Source organism: Lontra canadensis, unplaced genomic scaffold, assembly GCF_010015895.1.
Source record: "Lontra canadensis isolate GAN:19392208 unplaced genomic scaffold, GSC_riverotter_1.0 scaffold113, whole genome shotgun sequence".
In the NCBI taxonomy this organism is placed as follows: domain Eukaryota; kingdom Metazoa; phylum Chordata; class Mammalia; order Carnivora; family Mustelidae; genus Lontra; species Lontra canadensis.
The window spans coordinates 545,858-563,493 of NW_022631107.1; the positions used below are offsets into that span (position 1 = coordinate 545,858).

At 38.0% G+C, this 17,636-nt stretch overlaps 1 protein-coding gene across 17 annotated transcripts in view; it reads left to right on the forward strand.

The window, feature by feature from the left end:
• Nucleotides 1-17,636, forward strand: part of CDC14B (cell division cycle 14B) — an 89,388-nt gene that overhangs the window by 26,156 nt on the left and 45,596 nt on the right. For 14 of the 17 annotated variants that reach the window (XM_032840525.1, XM_032840526.1, XM_032840535.1 and 11 more), the window contains 2 exons: nucleotides 15,272-15,362; nucleotides 15,914-15,989. In XM_032840525.1, the coding sequence (XP_032696416.1) occupies nucleotides 15,272-15,362; nucleotides 15,914-15,989 (167 nt within the window). Of the gene's footprint in view, nucleotides 1-13,677; nucleotides 13,913-15,271; nucleotides 15,363-15,913; nucleotides 15,990-17,636 lie in introns of those variants that run through there. The other 3 variants (XM_032840527.1, XM_032840543.1, XM_032840541.1) reach the window with 3 other exon arrangements.

Sequence of the window (17,636 nt, forward strand, 5' to 3'; positions counted from 1 at the left end):
GGAACTATGTGCCAGGAACTGGGGCAGAGACCAATATGTATGTTTCCTGTCCTCTCACATAAACATATGAAACAGTGCTCACCATCACTAATTATTAGGAAAATGCAAGTCAAAACCACAGTAAGTTACTGTGCCTGTTAGGTTGGGCACTATTTAAGAAAAGAAAAGAAAAAAAAAGCCAAAATAGCAAGTGTTGGTGAGGATGTGGAGAAATTGACAAAAGTGTCAGGGCTACACCTTTTGGTGTCTCACTTTCTTTGTTTTTAAGTAGGCTCCATGCTGGGTGTGGAGCGCAACATGGGGCTTGAGCTTACAACCCTGACATCAAGACCTGAGCTAAGATCAAGAGTTGGACGCCTAACCAACTGATCCACCCAGGTGCCTCAAAAATTTTTAATGATCAAAGTGGTGATAAAACTCCAGCATCCTTTTTCTCTCATAGGTGTTTGCTTTTAATGTAGGCTTTTATTTGTTTGCCTTTTTTTTTTTTTAGATTTATTTATTTGACAGAGAGAAATCACAAGTAGACAGAGAGGCAGGCAGAGAGAGAGAGGGAAGCAGGCTCCCTGCTGAGTAGAGCGCCGGATGCGGGACTCGATACCAGGACCCCGAGATCATGACCTGAGCCGAAGGCAGCGGCTTAACCCACTGAGCCACCCAGGTGCCCCTATTTGTTTGCTTTTTAATGTAGGCTCCACAGGGGCATGGAGCCCAATGTGGAGCTTGAACTCAAAATCCTGAGATCAAGATCTGAGCTAAAATCAAGAGTCGGATGCTTAACGAACTGAGCCACCCAGGCATCCCTAGAACCTTTGTGCATTGTTGATGGGAATGTAAAATGGTGCAGTTGCTATATGGAAAACGGTATGAAGGGCTTTAAAAATTGAAATTAGAACTACTGTGTGATCTGAAATGTCACTTCTGGGTATATATCTAAAAGTACTGAAGACCAGATTTCAAAGAAATCATTCATGTACACTTACATTCACTGCATTTTTCCACAGTAGCCAAGAGGTGAAAGCAACCTAAATGTCCGTAACAAGTGAATGGATTAAAAAAAAGTGGTATGTACATAAAGTGGGCTATTATTCATTCTTTAAGGCTGTCCTGTCATAAAGAAAAACATTGAAGAACCTTGAGGACATTATGTCTAAGTGAAATAAGGCAGTCGCAAAATGACAAATACTGTATGATTCTACATATGAAGTATCTAAAGCAGTCAGACTCTTAGAGACAGAAAGTAAATGGTGGTTGCCCTGCTGGGGGAGGTGGAAAAAGGCAGTTGCTGTTCTAGTAGATATAGAATTTCAGTTTTTCAAGATGAAAGAGTTCTGGAGATCTGTTTCACAACGTGTGCATAGTTAACACTACTATACACTTAAAAATGGTTAAGATGGTGAATTCTTTGATTTGTTGTTTTGTTAAATATGTATCTGATTGATTACAGATATTAATGAGGTCTTTCAAAAATTACTTATTTTTAGTAATCTCTACTAGGGGGTCAAACTCAAAACCCTGAGAGCAAGAAATGCATATTCTTCTTACTGAGCCAGCTAGACATCCCTGTGTTATGCTGTTTTTGATCACACACATACACAGTTTTTAAAAAATAAGTTTCACATCTATTTCTATTTGTTGATTGATCTTAATATTGCTATTTGTATAGGTATTCCTCTGGAATATATTAGGCTCTTGGAGATCAAGAATCCAGATTTCAGAGACTGTTTTACTTGTATCTTAAGCAAATAAGTGCATCTGACAAATATAAGGGTTAGTTTTAGGGGTGGAACAGAATATTTGAAATTAGAATTGCTGAGGAAAATTGAGAGAATGTGTGATTAAGCATTAACAATTCTTGCACATATCCATTCAATTTAAAGAAAAACAAAATATACTTAGGTATAAATTTTATTTATAGCACTTTATGGATTTTACTTTTATGGATTTTACTTCTGTTTTCAGGCAGTTTTTCAATTATAAGTACTTAAGTAGTGCTGCAAAACATAAAGCCGCTTTATAGGTATAATCTAAATATCTCATTGTTGAGGCGCCTGGGTGGCTCAGTAGGTTAAGAGTCTTGGTTTCAGCTTACGTTGTGATCTCAGGATTGTGGGACCAAGCCTGCATTGGGGATCCCGCTTGGCGGGGAGTCTGCTTGAGTTTCTCTCTCTCTGCCCCTCCCCTGCTTGCACTGTTATCTCTCTCTCTAAAATAATTTTAAAAAATCACATTGTTGTAAAGTAGATAATAAGTATAATTTAGCATTAACATTAAATTCCTGGATATTTAATGACTTCCTAAAACCTCCTTAAAAAAAAAAAACCTTTAAAAACATAAAACCACCTCAAAGTTACATTAAACAAGAGCTAGTTCCTCTTCAACTTCAAAGTATAAACAAGTTTATCCTTAGGTTTACTGTTCCATGTAGAGCTGCTGTAGAGAGCTAAATGTTACTGCTGTGAAAAATCCGTTGTGTCAAAAAATGACCTGTAAGCAAGACAGAATGCTCCTTTGCTGAATGGTGCTATGTGGCTGGGTTAATTGAGGGCTTTCAGTGAACATCCCACTCTCTTTCTTAGATTTCCACAAACTTGTGCTGCTTCCAGTGCTCCTTTTAAGACCCCCCTGAGTGTTTGTTCTGGTGTCACAGCTCCCCTGAAGGAAGCAAAGCTTTGAACGGAATTGAGCCTGGAAAAGCTCAAACAAAGCATTTCTTTATATGATACAGATTGTAGTGTTTTTGGCCCCTCTTTCCTTTTGAAAAACAATTAAAATATTAAAATTTGAAAGCCATATCGTGTAAAATGAGCAGTTTTGGAAGTCACCTACTTGAGCCACTTAATTATTTTTCTGTAGGCTTTCCTTGAAGCCCAAATGCAATATAAAAATGAGAAATAAGGGGCTTTAAAAAATATGCTATATGTCAATTCCTGGTATATATGCTACTTTATATATGAATTAATTCTGGATACATTGGTTATATTTGTTAAAAGCTTTATTTTCCCCCACTGTTACAAGTTGTGCAAGTTACTTATTCTTCCTTGCACTGCCTCCCTTCTGTAATATGGGGGTGATAGTGGTAGTGAATCATAGACTGTGGTGAGAAATAAAATGAGATAATGTGTGTAAAGTGCCTACCCAGGATGTACTCAGTAAATGACTTTAATTTTCCTCTGCCCTTGTCTCCTCTTCTTCCATTTTTTTTTCTTTTTTTTTTTTTTTTAAGGTTTTATTTACTTATTTGACAGAGAGATCTCAAGTAGGCCGAGAGGCAGGCAGAGGGAGAGAGGAGGAAGCAGTCTCCCCACTGAGCAGAGAGCCTGATGCGGGACTCGATCACAGGACCCTGGGATCATGACCTGAGCCAAAGGCAGAGGCTTAACCCACTGAGCCACTCAGGCGCCCCTCTTCTTCCATTTATTAAATTGGCTTCTTTTTTTTAAAAGAGTTTGTATATTATTTGATAGAGTGAGCAAGCTAGAGAGGATGAGCAGGAGGAGGAGCAGAGGGAAAGAGAGAAGCAGACTGTCCCACTGAGCAGGGAGACTAACGCAGGACTCGATCTTACTACCTGAGCTGAGGGCCGACGCCTAACCAACTAAGCCACCCAGGCACCCCTAAATTGGTTTTTTATATAGGCATTTATTTTTTATTTTTTATTTTTTTAGATTTTATTTATTTATTTGACAGAGATCACAAGTAGGCAGAGAGGCAGGCAGAGAGAGAGGAGAAAGCAGGCTCCCCGCCGAGCAGAGAGCCTGATGCGGGACTCAATCCCAGGACCCTAGGATCATGACCCGAGCCGAAGGCAGAGGCTTTAACCCACTGAGCCACCCAGGAGCCCCTATAGAGGCATTTATTAAGCACCTGTTGTGTATTAGGCACTGTACTAGGTAGGGTGTGTTTCTGACTGCGTGCTCTCATTCTCTTCAGATGCCTAAGAAAAGCAGAGTTGTTCTCTGAGGATTGGTGTTCAGATCAGGACTCTTGGATCCAAAGGACTAAAAGCAGAGGGAAAGCCATAGCTCCCTTGCTTCTGTTTTGGCAGTAGTGGGGGCCTTTTGTTTTCTTCGTATCCACTTGTCAGAATGTGTAGATTAGAAAATGATGGACTAATTTCCTCTAAATCTGTGTTGCAGTAATCACTGACCATGTTTGCACATGCCGCACATTTCCATCATTGCAGAAAGTTTCTATTGGGCAGCAGTATTTTACATAGTATGAGAGAGTTGGACCATTAGTGGATCATTAGTTTTAAGAGAAGAGAGATAAGAACTCTGGATTATTCTGCTATTTCTATGTTACTTGAAGCAGACCTTAGAGCCATATGACATGGTATTTAACAGAGTCAGTGTTCTCCTTATTCTCAATCCAGAGTACTTTATTAAATAATGTGTTTGATGGAATGTAAGGAATGGCAGATATTCCTTCTGTTAATAAAGATAGGCCCTGTATCTATGAATTAGGAAATGCAGATTTATAGGAATTACAGATTTTAGGACCCGAGGAACTGCTTTAAAATTTTTTTTTTTGTTTTATATTTTATAAACAGTCTTTTACAGACTGGAAGAATAAAAATACTTAGATTTCAGCAATCTTTCTGCTAGTCACTATCTTTTCTGGTATTTTTTTTTTTTTCTGGACTGTAAATAGTTATTCATGGTCTGTGCTATACACTTAATTAGGTCAAGGTAATTCTTAATTATATTCTATACAAAATAAGGTACTCTGTAGTTATTGTAATCATTTCATGAATGTGTACCAGTTAAGATTCTTTTTGTCCCCCTTTTAAAAAGTACAGTATAACTTGTGTACAGTAAATTGTACAGATTTATGTGTAGAGTTTAAAATTTAAGAAGGACTTACCCCTGTGACCCATTGTTCTCTCTGGGCCTCTCTCCAGTAAACTCCTCCTTACCCCAAGCATCCACTGTTCTGATTTCTGTCAGTATAGATTAGTTCTTCCTGTTCTTAAAATTTATGTATCTGGAATTCTATAGCATGAACTGTTGTATCTGTCTTTTTTTGCTCAGCATAATGCTTCAGAGATACATCCATTTTATTTTGGGTATCAGCACTTCATTCTTTTGTTTTCACTGAGTAGTGTTCTGTTGCATGATACAGCAATCTATTTATCCATTCTCCTGTTGGTGGACATTTCTTGTTTCCAGTTTTGGGCTCTTATAAAGCTGCTACAAGTAATTTGTCTACAAGTCTTTTTGTAGACGTGTTTTATTTCTCTTGCGTATATACTTACAAGTAGGATGGTTGGGTCATAGGGAAAGTGTATGTTATGTCCCATCGTCTTAACATCATTTAAAATTCCCATTAGCAAAGTTTGAGAGTTCTAATTGCTCTTTATCTTCCTCAGCAATTGGTGTTGTCATCCTTTTTTTTTTTTTTAGATTTTATTTTGAAGTAATCTCTACACCCAACGTGGGTGTGGGGCTCAAATTCGCAACCCTGAGATCAAGATTTGCAGGCTTTACTGACTGAGCCAACTAGGTGCCTCTGGTGTTGTGATTCTAAATGTAATCTTTCTAGTGGGTGGAGGTATTTCAGTGTGGTTTCACTTTGCATTTTCCAGATATTGAATGCCTTTTTTTTGAGCTTTTAAGCCATTCGTATAGCTTCTTTCATAGAGTATCTTCAGATCTTTTTCCCTTCCCATTAAAAAAAATTTAATATGTGCTCAAAATCCTCTCAACAACATTTTCTTTAAAACTACAGCCAAATTGGCACAATTTTTAAAGATCTTGCTTTGATGTTTCTCTACAGAAAAAAAAACCCCACTATTTGTTGATAGGACTAGTGGCCTAGAATTGTGATTTGTACTAAATATTGTTAGGAGGGCCTTGAAATACTGTTGGAGATAATGAGTATTATGAATAAGAATTTACTTCTGATTAGGTTATATTAAAAATACTCATTAAAGTAAATCTATTTTACATTAACTGCCAAGAAATTTGAGATGAGATACTTACCCCCTTTCAATTCCCTCTACTTTTTGAAATGCTCATTTAGGTAGATAAACTAGAATTTATCTATTAAAGTTCTTGGCTTGGAATCCTAGAAAAATATCTGTCTGCTGAAGTTGACTGCTTTATTTCAGGGTAACTTCCTTTCTCTGGCTTGTGTCTTACTTCCATGACTATGATGATCCAAATGTTTTAGGACATGTTAGTAATGCCAGATCTAATCTAATTTTTGTATCAGATTTTTGGAAACTGACCTGAGCCAGTTTGGTCATGCATAACTCTTAGGACTTTTTGATAGATAACAGTAAACTTCAGGAAAACTTGAGGTAAATAGGGTTATAATGAAAGCTAGTCTCAGATAAAAACAATTCTACACAACAGTCATTTATTAAATATTCTTAGCAAGCAGGCATAAATCTTGGTGCACCCATTCCTTTGGGCTTAGCTCCTGAATTTTTAGGTATTCGACCCCCGTTTTCATGACAGGTTCAGCTGAGACAGAAATGACAATATTATATTCCAGGTACAAGATTCTGTTAACCTTATAGTTGGCACCAATCAACCAGAAATCCTCACAGCTAATAACTGGACACAGGACACTTTAGACATGTGGTCTTAAACGTTATATCTAAGGGTCACATTAGATTCTTATGAAATGTTTGTCTAAAATATTAGAAGATTTTAAAATTTATTTTAGAGATGGAGCACTAGTGCTAACGTGGGGAGGAGCAGAGGGAAGAGAGAGAAGCCATCTCTGTGGTGAGCACAGAGCCCTACATGGGGCTCAGTCCCACAACCCCAAGATCATGACCTGAGCTGAAACCAAGAGTCATACAGTTAGGGCCTCTGGGTGGCTCAGTTTTTAAGCATCTGTCTTTGGCTCAAGGTCATGGTCCCAGGATCCTGGGATTGAGCCCCACATCAGGCTCCCTGCTCAGCAGGAAGCCTGCTTCTCCCTCTCCCACTCCCCCAGCTTGTGTTCCCTTTGTCGCTGTATCTCTCACTGTCAAATAAATTGAATCTATAAAAAAGACACTTAATCGATGGAGCTACCCAGATGCCCCGTTTGTCTAAAATATTTTATAGACCGATTATACAGTCTACATATGTGGACAGCCATTAATTTCACCAATGAGAGCCCTTTCAAACAACTATTATTTTGATTAACAAAGTACTCATTTTACCAATAAAAACCACTTCACATTCAGTAGTTTCATTATAAATTTTCCAGATACATGGATAACAGAAAAGCTGTATCATCTCTGGAATGTGATTTTCCTGCAAAAAGCTATCTTTGGAGTATGAGTTTCTGATAAGAGCAACTGCCCCTTGATCAACTGATTTGTCCCACAGTGTAGCTTAAGCCAAACTGTGTACATTTTGAACTTGTCTATGCAGTTTGAAAGCAAATTTAACAATAACCCAGTGCCATTATATAAAACAAAAGATTTCATCTGTATAATGCACTCTACCTTCTGATAAATTTAGTAAATATATATTAGAAGTCTCAGATAAGAGTAACTTTACAAGATTCAAAGACAAAGAAAACAAGAGTCTAGAACTATTAATTTTGCTTTTTGTTACATAGCCAGAGAGCATGTGAGACAGAGGGCTGGAGAGATTCCCCCACCCACTCCCCACCCCAGCCCCCCAGTGATTTAAATTTCAGAGCCTCTGTTTTAAAGAGAAGGGCCAAAGAGCTTGATAGAGCTGTCTTATCTTTGCCACCCCTTAGTATCTCCCCATAAAGTGCTCTGAGAGTCAAACAGTTTTGAATCTCTAGCCTAGGGATGAAGGATAGACTAAGATAAAGAAGGATGGTGAAAGGCAGCTGGCAGGCGTTACTAACTCATTCTTCCAGTTAAGAGTGCTAGGCTAGTTACTAATGTTTTATTTAAACTGATGTTGGTCCTGGGACAGTAGATCTTGTCCTGACTGAAAATTGCTGTTGTTTGGGTACTTACAGGGAATTAGGCCACCCAGGTTGAGAGGGAGATGATCTGGAAAGATGATGAGAACCCCCTCCCCCCCAATCCCTTCCTTACTCCTCAGAAGACTATATTTTAAATAACGTATAAACTAAGTAAAAATGACTTACTATTAAATGTTCTTAAAGACATAAGTAATAACTATAAAATAACTATTTCTTTCCCCGCCCCCCAATTCCAGTTCCTTTTCTGTAAATGAACTGTTTGGTTGGGTATCCCAGTTGCTTTTCTGTTTTTATATGTATAAATTTGCTTATAGAGATACTGCTTTGTTTCACTGTTTTTACATATATCTGTTGTTTGTCTAGATTTTTTTAAAATTTATCTTTGTAGTACTTGCGAGATTTCATAGTGCTCTGCCTCATTAATTTTACATCACAGTATGACTTAATTTTAGTTTGTGTAATTATTCCGCTTTGATAGCAATTGTTATTTCCATTTAGTTTTACTGCAGACAATGCATTAGTAAACATCTTCACAAATGCTTCTTAGTGCTTATATGCTAGCATTTCTCTGAGGTAGACCTCAAGAAGGGGGACCGGCTGGGTCAAGGAATATGTGCATAACAGACACTGCCAGACTGCCCTCCAGAATGCCTTATTTGTATAAAAGTAGCAACTTCCCACAACCTTTCCCTGATTGGTACCAGCATTTATTTATTTATAATAAATAAATAATATAATACTTATTTATTTATTAAAAATTATATTATAAATAATATAATAAATAATTTTTTTTTATAGATTTTATTTGTTCTTTTGACAGAGAGAGATCACAAGTAGGCAGAGAGGCAGGCAGAGAGAGATAGGGAAGCAGGCTCCCTGCTGAGCTGAGAGCCCGATATGGGACTCGATTCCAGGACTCTGAGATCATGACCTGAGCCAAAGACAGAGGCTTAACCTGGAGCCACCCAGGCACCCTGATACCAGTATTTAAAATATTTTTCCGATTTGATGGTGTGAAACAGGATTAGTTTTATAATTTTTATTTTTTGAATAATTACGTTAAACATCTCACATGGTTTTTTTTGTCATTTGTATTTAGTTTTCTGACTTGCCTTTTTATATTTGACTCCATTTTCTGTTGGACTGTTTGCAATTTTCATAGGCATTTTTTAAAAAAGATTTTATTTATTTATTTGACAGAGAGAGATCACAAGTAGGCAGAGAGGCAGGCAGAGAGAAAGGGGGAAGCAGGCTCCCTGCTGAGCAAAGAGCCCGATGTGGGGCTCGATCCCAGCATTCTTAGATCATGACCTGAGCCGAAGGCAGAGGCTTAACCCACTGAGCCACCCAGGCGCCCCAAAAAACTCTTGGGTTTTGTATGTTAACCATCTATATCTAGAAACTTTGTAGAAGTTTAGTAGGTTATTTAATAGTTTGCCTACAGAGTCTCTTGTATTTTTTAGGAAAATAATGATTGTCTGTAAATAAGGACAGTTGGCTCCTTTCCAATTCTTCTCTCTTGTTTCTTTTTCTTTGGCATTATCTAGAACTTCCAGTTATTATAATGATAGGAGTTGTTGTCTTGTTTTTTTTTTTTATTTCAGGGAGAGGCTTACAAATTAAAGCATGAAGTATAATATTTGGTAGAGGTATTTGGAAGATACACTTTATCAGGTTAAGGATGTTCTCCTTTAGGCTCATTATACAAAGATTTAATTGGAACTGACTTGGTTTTAATGATTCCTTTTTCTGTATTTAATGAGATAATCATGTGGCTTTCTTCTGTAATCTGTTCATGATTTTAGTTTTTTGTTTTGTTTTGTTTTGTTTTGTTTTAATGATGAGCCAGCCACTGGGAAGGTGTTCTTTTCATATGCCATTGACTGTTTGTATACTTTTCTGAATTGGCTATTTATAGCCTTCGTAGAGTTTTATTTTCTATTAGGTTGCTTTGTAGGTACTTTTTATCTGTTGTGATGATTAACTCTTTTTTATATATTTTCCCCTAAGTCTCTGTTTTTTTCCTGTATGACCTGAGTTTTGTGTCATGCTTGAAAATTCACCATTTTAAAAAAAATATTTATTTATTTATTTGACAGAGAGAGAGAGATAGCCAGGACCCTTGGGATCATGACCTGAGCCGAAGACCGATGCTTAGCCAACTGAGCCACCCAGGCACCCCCAAAATTCCCCATTTAAATTATAAAACTATTCAGTATATTTTAATAGTTATATGACATCTTTTTAAAAATTATGTAATCTGGTATTTTTTTTCTAAATAATAGGTAGGATGGGAATCTCACTCTCTTTTTATACATGTTGATATTTGCCTCTTATTTGTGACTGACTTGAAGTATCATTTTCCTCATTTACCAAGTTTTCATATATGCCTAGGTCCATATTTATCTTTTGCTGTTCTAAAATCATACTGTTTTAATTATTCATGCTTTATATTAGGGCAAGTCTCTGAGGCAGGGATTTTAGAAATCTCAGGCTTCAATCTAGTGTCCTGTTCTAATTCTGCTACTTTACCACAGGTTTTGGGACCTTGTTTGGTTAGTCACTTTGCCTCTTTAAGGTTAGGTTTCATTTCCTGAAAAATACTGATGGTAGCAGTAGTAGTATCTACCTCATAGGTTGTAATGAGCTTATATTAATACAGTACCTGGCACTACATTCTCAGTAATTTTTTGCTGTCATGGTTTTCTTTTTTTTAAATCCGTACTTTCGTTAACATTCTTCCTTTGCTCCCCTTGGTCATTTCTTCCCTTCAAAGATGCATGACTAATACAGATGAGAGCTTGATGTCTGTTGCCCTCTCTCTCAGGTGGAGACTGGTTTATTTATTTTTTTTTTACCTGTTCTCTTTTGTTCCACAGGTATAAGAATCTTCCTTTCTGCTTGTCTTGTGGTGAGATCCCTTATACTGTAGGGAAGCTGCTTATGTGTCTAGCTGCTCTGCCAGGATCTGTGAAGTCAGTTCAGTTCCAGGGGCAAAGAGAAATAATAGAAAGTCCAGTGTGTCTATTATGTCCAAGTAGAGTTTTTAAAATTTTCTTTTAAAAAGTGGTATATACTGTTTTATCAGTGCCACCTGACTCCTACATATATTTCTCACTTGGTTTAGATCATAGCCCTCTTTTTGATTAATTATCCCCAAATATCTACAGTTGTTATGCAGGAGAATGTTTTTCATTTATTTAACATAGTTATTAAAGGAAGAATTAGCAAATTGGAGGCCAAAAAGCCAAGTCAAAACAAACAACTTTGGCATGAGGATGTTGAATGTTTTTGTTAGCATTTTAAAATGGTGAGATTTTATTTCCTTCTACTATTATCATGTTATCCAGAGAAGAAAGAGAGGCAACATTATATGACAGGCATATATAGGCAAGAAGATTTATTACTTTAAAACTTTGGTTTTCTGTTTCTGACAACAGAACCATTAAGTGAAAGATATGTGGGTTTACAGTAGGTTTATAATTTTAATCATGAACCTTTAAGCACAACTTTGTAAAGACCCCTGTTTCTAGCTCCAGGTTTCTAATAAATAGCTCTCATCTTAGCACTCTAGTCTCTGTTACAGGTTATTGCAATATTCTAACAATAGAATATTGAGAATATATTCTATAAGGATAATTGGACATCAAAAACCAGTGATTCTTTTTATCTTCCCTGTAATAATAAACATCTCTTCCCACTTCCTTCTAGGTATACCCAGTTTATTTGGGTTTGTTAAAAGAAACTGGATTTCAAGATATATGTAGGTAGAAATCAAAAGAAGTTACTAACTAGTTCTCTTCTTTAAATGTGCACAAAGAACATTTTCCAGGTTGCCTTGTACTGTGCTTACCATGTTTTGTATCTTGATGAAGAGTCAGCTTTGGAAAAACACTGTTAGCTTGCAAGTTCATTTTTCAAAGCTTCTTAATTTTGAGCAGGTAATATATGGTACAGAATTTGAAAGTTTTTAGAAAGGCATAAATCTCACTTACCCTTCTGTGTTTCTGAACACCCAGGTTCCCTCTGTAAGATATCCACTACTACCAGTTTCTTGTATATCCTTCTGGATATTTGCTATGCAAGATTTCATGTACAGTCATACGAATGTGTATATATACTTTACATACACTATGGTAGTATTTAAATAGGAGCCTATCTTGGCAATCTTTTTTTTTTTTTAAGATTTTATTTATTTGACTGAGAGAGACGTACAAGAAGGGTGGGGAAAGGAGAGGTAGATGGAGAAGCAGACTCCCCACTGAGCAGGGACTCCCATGTAAGGCTCCAACCTGGGACCCTGGGATCATGACCTGAGCTGAAGGTCACTGCTTAACCATCTGAGCCACCCAGATGCCCCCTGTCTTGGCAGTCTTGCCAGTTTACAGTCTTGAACATTTTGCCAAATTACCCTTCCTTGCCTTTCAAGGAGGTTGTCCCAGTTTATATTCCTATCCATAGAAAATGTGAAAGTGCCTGTTTCACCACAGACTCACCAATAGGATGCCTTATCAAACTCTTTTGATTTTTGCCAGTCAGAAGGCAAAATAGTACCTTGTAGTTTCAGTTTGTGTGTTGAAGTTCAGCATCAAGATGAGATGAATTTTAAAAATATTTTTCCAGTTTATCTCTTGACTATGTTTATTTGACATGAAGACCATTTTAAAAATGTGTGTCAATTTAGTAGTTAATTCTCTTATGGCTTTTAGATTTTGTTTCATTTAAAAAGGCCTAGTCGGAGAGTACAGAAATAATTCATTGTGTTTTTTTTTACATTTAAAGCCTTTGATCCCTCCAGAAATTTTAGAATAAGGTTAGGAGGTATGCAGGCTTACTTTTGAGGCAAAGATGTATATACTGTAATATAATGTGTATGTTTGTATTGAGACTATAAGTAATTTAGGGGAAAGAGTTGTTACTGTATTGCTTTTCTCTGTAAGGTAGAGTCATTGCAAATTTTCTCATGGATAAAACAATACTTTTTCTGTAGGAAATTTGGAAAAAGAACAGGGGGAAACGAAAACCAGCCACGGCTCCAGCACCAATATATATAACAAAATCTGGACCATACTCACACTGTATCTTAATTTTTTTTCACTTGAGACTAACACAGTTAAACAGATTTAGAAAATACTTTAAATGGATGCTTCATATTGTATTGATGCTTCATATTTGTATTGTGTCCGAATATTTTCCAACCATCCCAGTGCTTTCCTGAGGCGAAATCTAAGGCCTTTAAAGAAACGCCTGGCCTGAGCTTTTAGGCTTACCTTTAAATCCGGAACCGTTTTTGGAAAGCCCATTTTAGATGAGATGCCAGCACTGGCGCAAGCCCGGCATCCAGCGGTCTGGACCCAACCTGACCGAGGACAGGACGGAGTCCCGGCCCACCACCCCGCCTCCCCTACCGGGACTGTCCCTCTCTGGCCAGAGCGCCCCCTAGCGGCGGCGGCGAGAGCAGCTGAGTGCGCGGCTGTGGGAGGGCCCTCGCGTCGCTTGGCTGATCCCCACCGAGCCTGTCTCTTCTAACAAGTCCTTTTAATGGCTTTTGGAGCTGCTTGTTTTACGAGGCTGTCATCCGCCTCTCCCGCGCATTGCTGCAGGTCCCGACTTCAAGTGCCTGATTGCTGCGGGGCCTGCCTGGCCTGGAGCTGCAGAATACCGGGCAGGGGCTCAGCCAGAGCAGCTGGGGCTGGTCTGCGTCCCACTCCCTCGCTGCTCCGTTTGGGGAAGTTTGAGAAGTTTTGAACTTCCGGGGTTGGCTGGCCCGCGTCTGCCCTGTGGAGGGTGACCGAGGGGCGTCGCTGTGCCCTGCCCTTGGGCGCGGCTCTTTAAACTTTCTGTTTTTTTAAACTTTGGGGGTGTGGTCGCGGTGCCTCCTCTCTCAGCGGCTGGTTGTTCCCTAGCCACCCGGTCCTCCCCTCCGCCCCGCCTTCTAGATGCTTTGGAGTCATGAGCCGGGAGGGCGCAGGGACCCCTCTGGTGGTGGAGGTGATCAAAGGTGAGTGGGGTGGCGCGGGGCTTGCCTGTCCTGGAAGCTGCTGTGGCAGCAGTATTTAGGGGGTGTCAGGCCGTGCCGGGGGAGGTGAGGAGGCGCCTATTGCCGGCCAAGAGCCGCCCTTCAACTTCGCCGCCCGGCCGATGCTGTCTCACGGGCGTGGGTGGCCTCCCGGGACTCCTCGTCCCCAGGCGTGGTCTTGCTTTGGGGTGAATCCGCACAGATGTGTGCAGTTGGGAACCTGGTGTCCTTCCACCCCTGGCTGGCAGAGGAGTTACTTACCCCTACTCACCCACGGGAGCAGAATCCTAGGTCACTCTGTGCACAGGGATCAGGGGTCATTTGTGGTTAGCGAGGAATCAGCTCCGCCATCTGTTTGAGTGTTTGTGGTTACAAGACATTTCAGTTGAGGAGTTTGCAAGGAAACTAACACGGCAATTGTGCGAGTTGAACTGCAGACAAAAATTGTTTAAATTACCATTTGGTGAACAGATGCCAGCTGGCGTTTGTTTGTTTTTTTTTTTTTAACTATTTTGAAGGCTGTACTTGATTTTGCTACAATCTGAGTGTAAATAAGTATTCTATTAGTACTATTTAGTACCACTAGTAGGTATTGCAGGTGACTGCTTCACCGTGGATTTTTAGGCAACTTTTTTGGGGGTGAGACAAGGGAGGAAGGGTGGAGCCTCTGAGCATTACTGCTCCTTACCATTCTTGCTAAACGTCACAGCAGCCTGACTGCATTTATGCAACACAAGTTCATCTCACTCATCTTGGAGAAACCTCTCATTGCTTCTGTTATAATGGTAATTTGTCTAATTGTAAAAATAACCACAAAAGTAGTGATCCCTAAGAATAGTTGAATAAACTTATGGTTTGTTTCGTTGTTTGTGTTCTACAGAAGTAAACGTTAATTTTGCAGCTATTTTGACGGCATTCTTTAGCTTCTACTTAAAAAAATACAGTTTCCTATTGAAATGATTTTTTAGGATGGCTTGAAAACCTACTGAAACAGAGCGCAAGTAATCTGCCTATCCAATGCATGCTGCTGTTTGCTGAAATTTCTTAGCCCAGGGGAACCAAAGTTTTGTAATGAGAGGTTCTTCTAGAAACCTAGCCATATTGCTGTGAAAAATTACTTATTGCTATTGAGATTTATGGTTTTAACAATTTCTCCTTTAAAAATGTTGCTTATTTATTGTTACCCACCAAAATAGCAGAACACTTTGAAATACCCATTGGCACCCTTACCATGCATGAAAAAAATAAAAATTTGACTTCATCTGAAAAGAGTTGCATCATGATATGTGAAACTTTTATTAATAACCTGAAGGAAGGAACATTGCAATTTTTCCATTTCAGATCGCCTTTGTTTTGCCATTCTCTACAGCAGACCAAAGAGTTCATCAAATGTACATTATTTCAGCATAGATAATGAACTTGAATATGAGAAGTAAGTACTGCTTTTTTAAACGATTGTTAGTAACTTTTTTTTATTTTGAAGAATCTAAAGGTATGTTTGTAAATAGAATAGCCTTGGGAAATTACAAATCTGTTGATTGATAATTGCCAAGTACTTTTTTCTGCGTAGTATAACCCTTGGTGATAAAGTAGACCTTTAGGGCAAATATCAAAATGAAGGAACATTCCTAAATTTAACAAGTTATATTTGAAATCTAGCAGCTTAAAGTACACATGAGATTTAAACTAGTATAGTTATAAGTAAAATGTGGGAAAATGTGTGGAAAAAAGGCTTTTTTATTCAGATATTATTGAGGCTGGATTTAAGCACTGTAGCCCTTGTTATATTTTTTAGTAGGCATTCCTTACCAGAATGCCACTAGTTTACCACTTGTACGGCAGTATCATTAATTAACATTGTTAACCGATAACAATTTGGTGTATGCATTCTTGTCGTAGTTAGATGTTGTAGTTCCAAAAAGGCATTTTAAAATTTAGAGGATCTGGAATGTATATGTATGTTTTTGTTTTTCATTTTTAAAGCTTCTACGCAGATTTTGGACCACTCAATTTGGCAATGGTTTACAGATACTGTTGCAAGATAAATAAGAAATTAAAGGTAAAATCTTTTTTACTTAAAATTTGACTTAGGTAATCATTGTTAGCCCAATTCTGGGGAGGGAAAAGAAAGGAAAACCTACCTCTCTTTTTTATTTAAAAAAAAAAAAAAAGTTATTTTTCACTGCAGTGTTGTTTGGGACATACATGTGATTTTTGTTTTATATAATCATAGTGCATATATGTTTCTTGTTCAGAGTTTTGACTGAATGGTTTAAGATTGATTGGGTCATTTTGTTCTGGTTTGGATTGGTAATGCTCAGATACTTGAAAAGCCAAAGTAGAAATTGGTTAATAAAGTGAGACCTCTTGCTGTCTGATCTAATGGAACTGAAACCTAACAAGAGAAATTTCCCTTGCTTTGGTTATTGTTCTTTCTGCCTTTACTTTGACAGAGTGCTTTATTACTTTATAAAGAATATTGCCTCATCTACTTCCATTCTATCTTTAATCTCCCATGATATTTGTACTCCTTGTGATTCTTTATCCCCACCTTTATATATACCATTAAGGAGCAAGGAAAGCAGGGGCTCTTAAAGGGCCTCTTTTTAAGACTGTGTATGAGAGTTGCAAAAGTGTATTTCTGTTACTTTGAACTCAGACCCCATTCCTTTATTTAAAAAAACTTCTAAGTTATGGTCACATCAATAAAAAGTGTTTATGTACTGCTTAGCAAGTCCAAATTAGTCACTGTAAATTCTCAAGTAGAAAATACTGGATTTAAGGGTAGGTATTTCTTAAAAAACAGCTTTAGCCAATTGATTACTTATCATCCTAATACATAGAAAGAAATAAAATTTCTTTTTTTTTTTTTAAGATTTTATTAATTTATTTGACAGAAAGGCAGTGAGGGAGGGAACACAAGCAGGGGGAGTGGGAGAGGGAGAAGCAGTCTTCCCGCTGACCAGGGAGCCCCATGTGGGACTTGATCCCAGGACTCTGGGATCATGACCTGAGCTGCAGGCAGATGCTTAACGACTGAGCCACCCAGGCGCCTAAAATTTATTTTCAGTTAAAAATTAAATTGTGTTGCAAATTTATGAGTGAGTAAGGCAGATTTTTTTTTCCTTGAGCCTCAAACCTAAAATTCCCCATTGTAAATGTTAGAAGCACCTGTCAAAGGAGTTACTAATTTGCAAAATGGAAGTTGTAGCATTGCCTTTTCTTTTTTGTATTATATGTGTTTGCCCTACAGGTTTATGTAGAGATGGAGACTCTTCTCTCTGGACTTTATTTTTCTCTTGAATAGGAATATAAATGTTTATGGTTTTGTATATTTATGGCCACACCCTCCTTCTTTTTTCCAGTTGCTAATGGCTGGTCTTTTGTTCATACAGGGCTGGGAAACTAAAAATAATTTCCTCCCTGAGGCCACCCCCCTTGTGTTTCTTTGCTTTAATTTTGAAAGACTTTTTTTTTTTTTCCTTTCCTGTACTCCACCTTTTATCCTTTGACTCAACCAAGAATATATTGACATATCCTTCCTTTTTTTTTCTTTTTTCTTCTTTTAACTTTTTATCATTTACCAAAACAACTTCTTTCAGGGTGTTGACCACCCAACCTGATGGAAACATTACTGCCTATTCAATTAGTGACAAAAGTGTGTTGAGAGTTTGAATTAAAGTGTCTTGTGCTTGTGTTCCTCTAT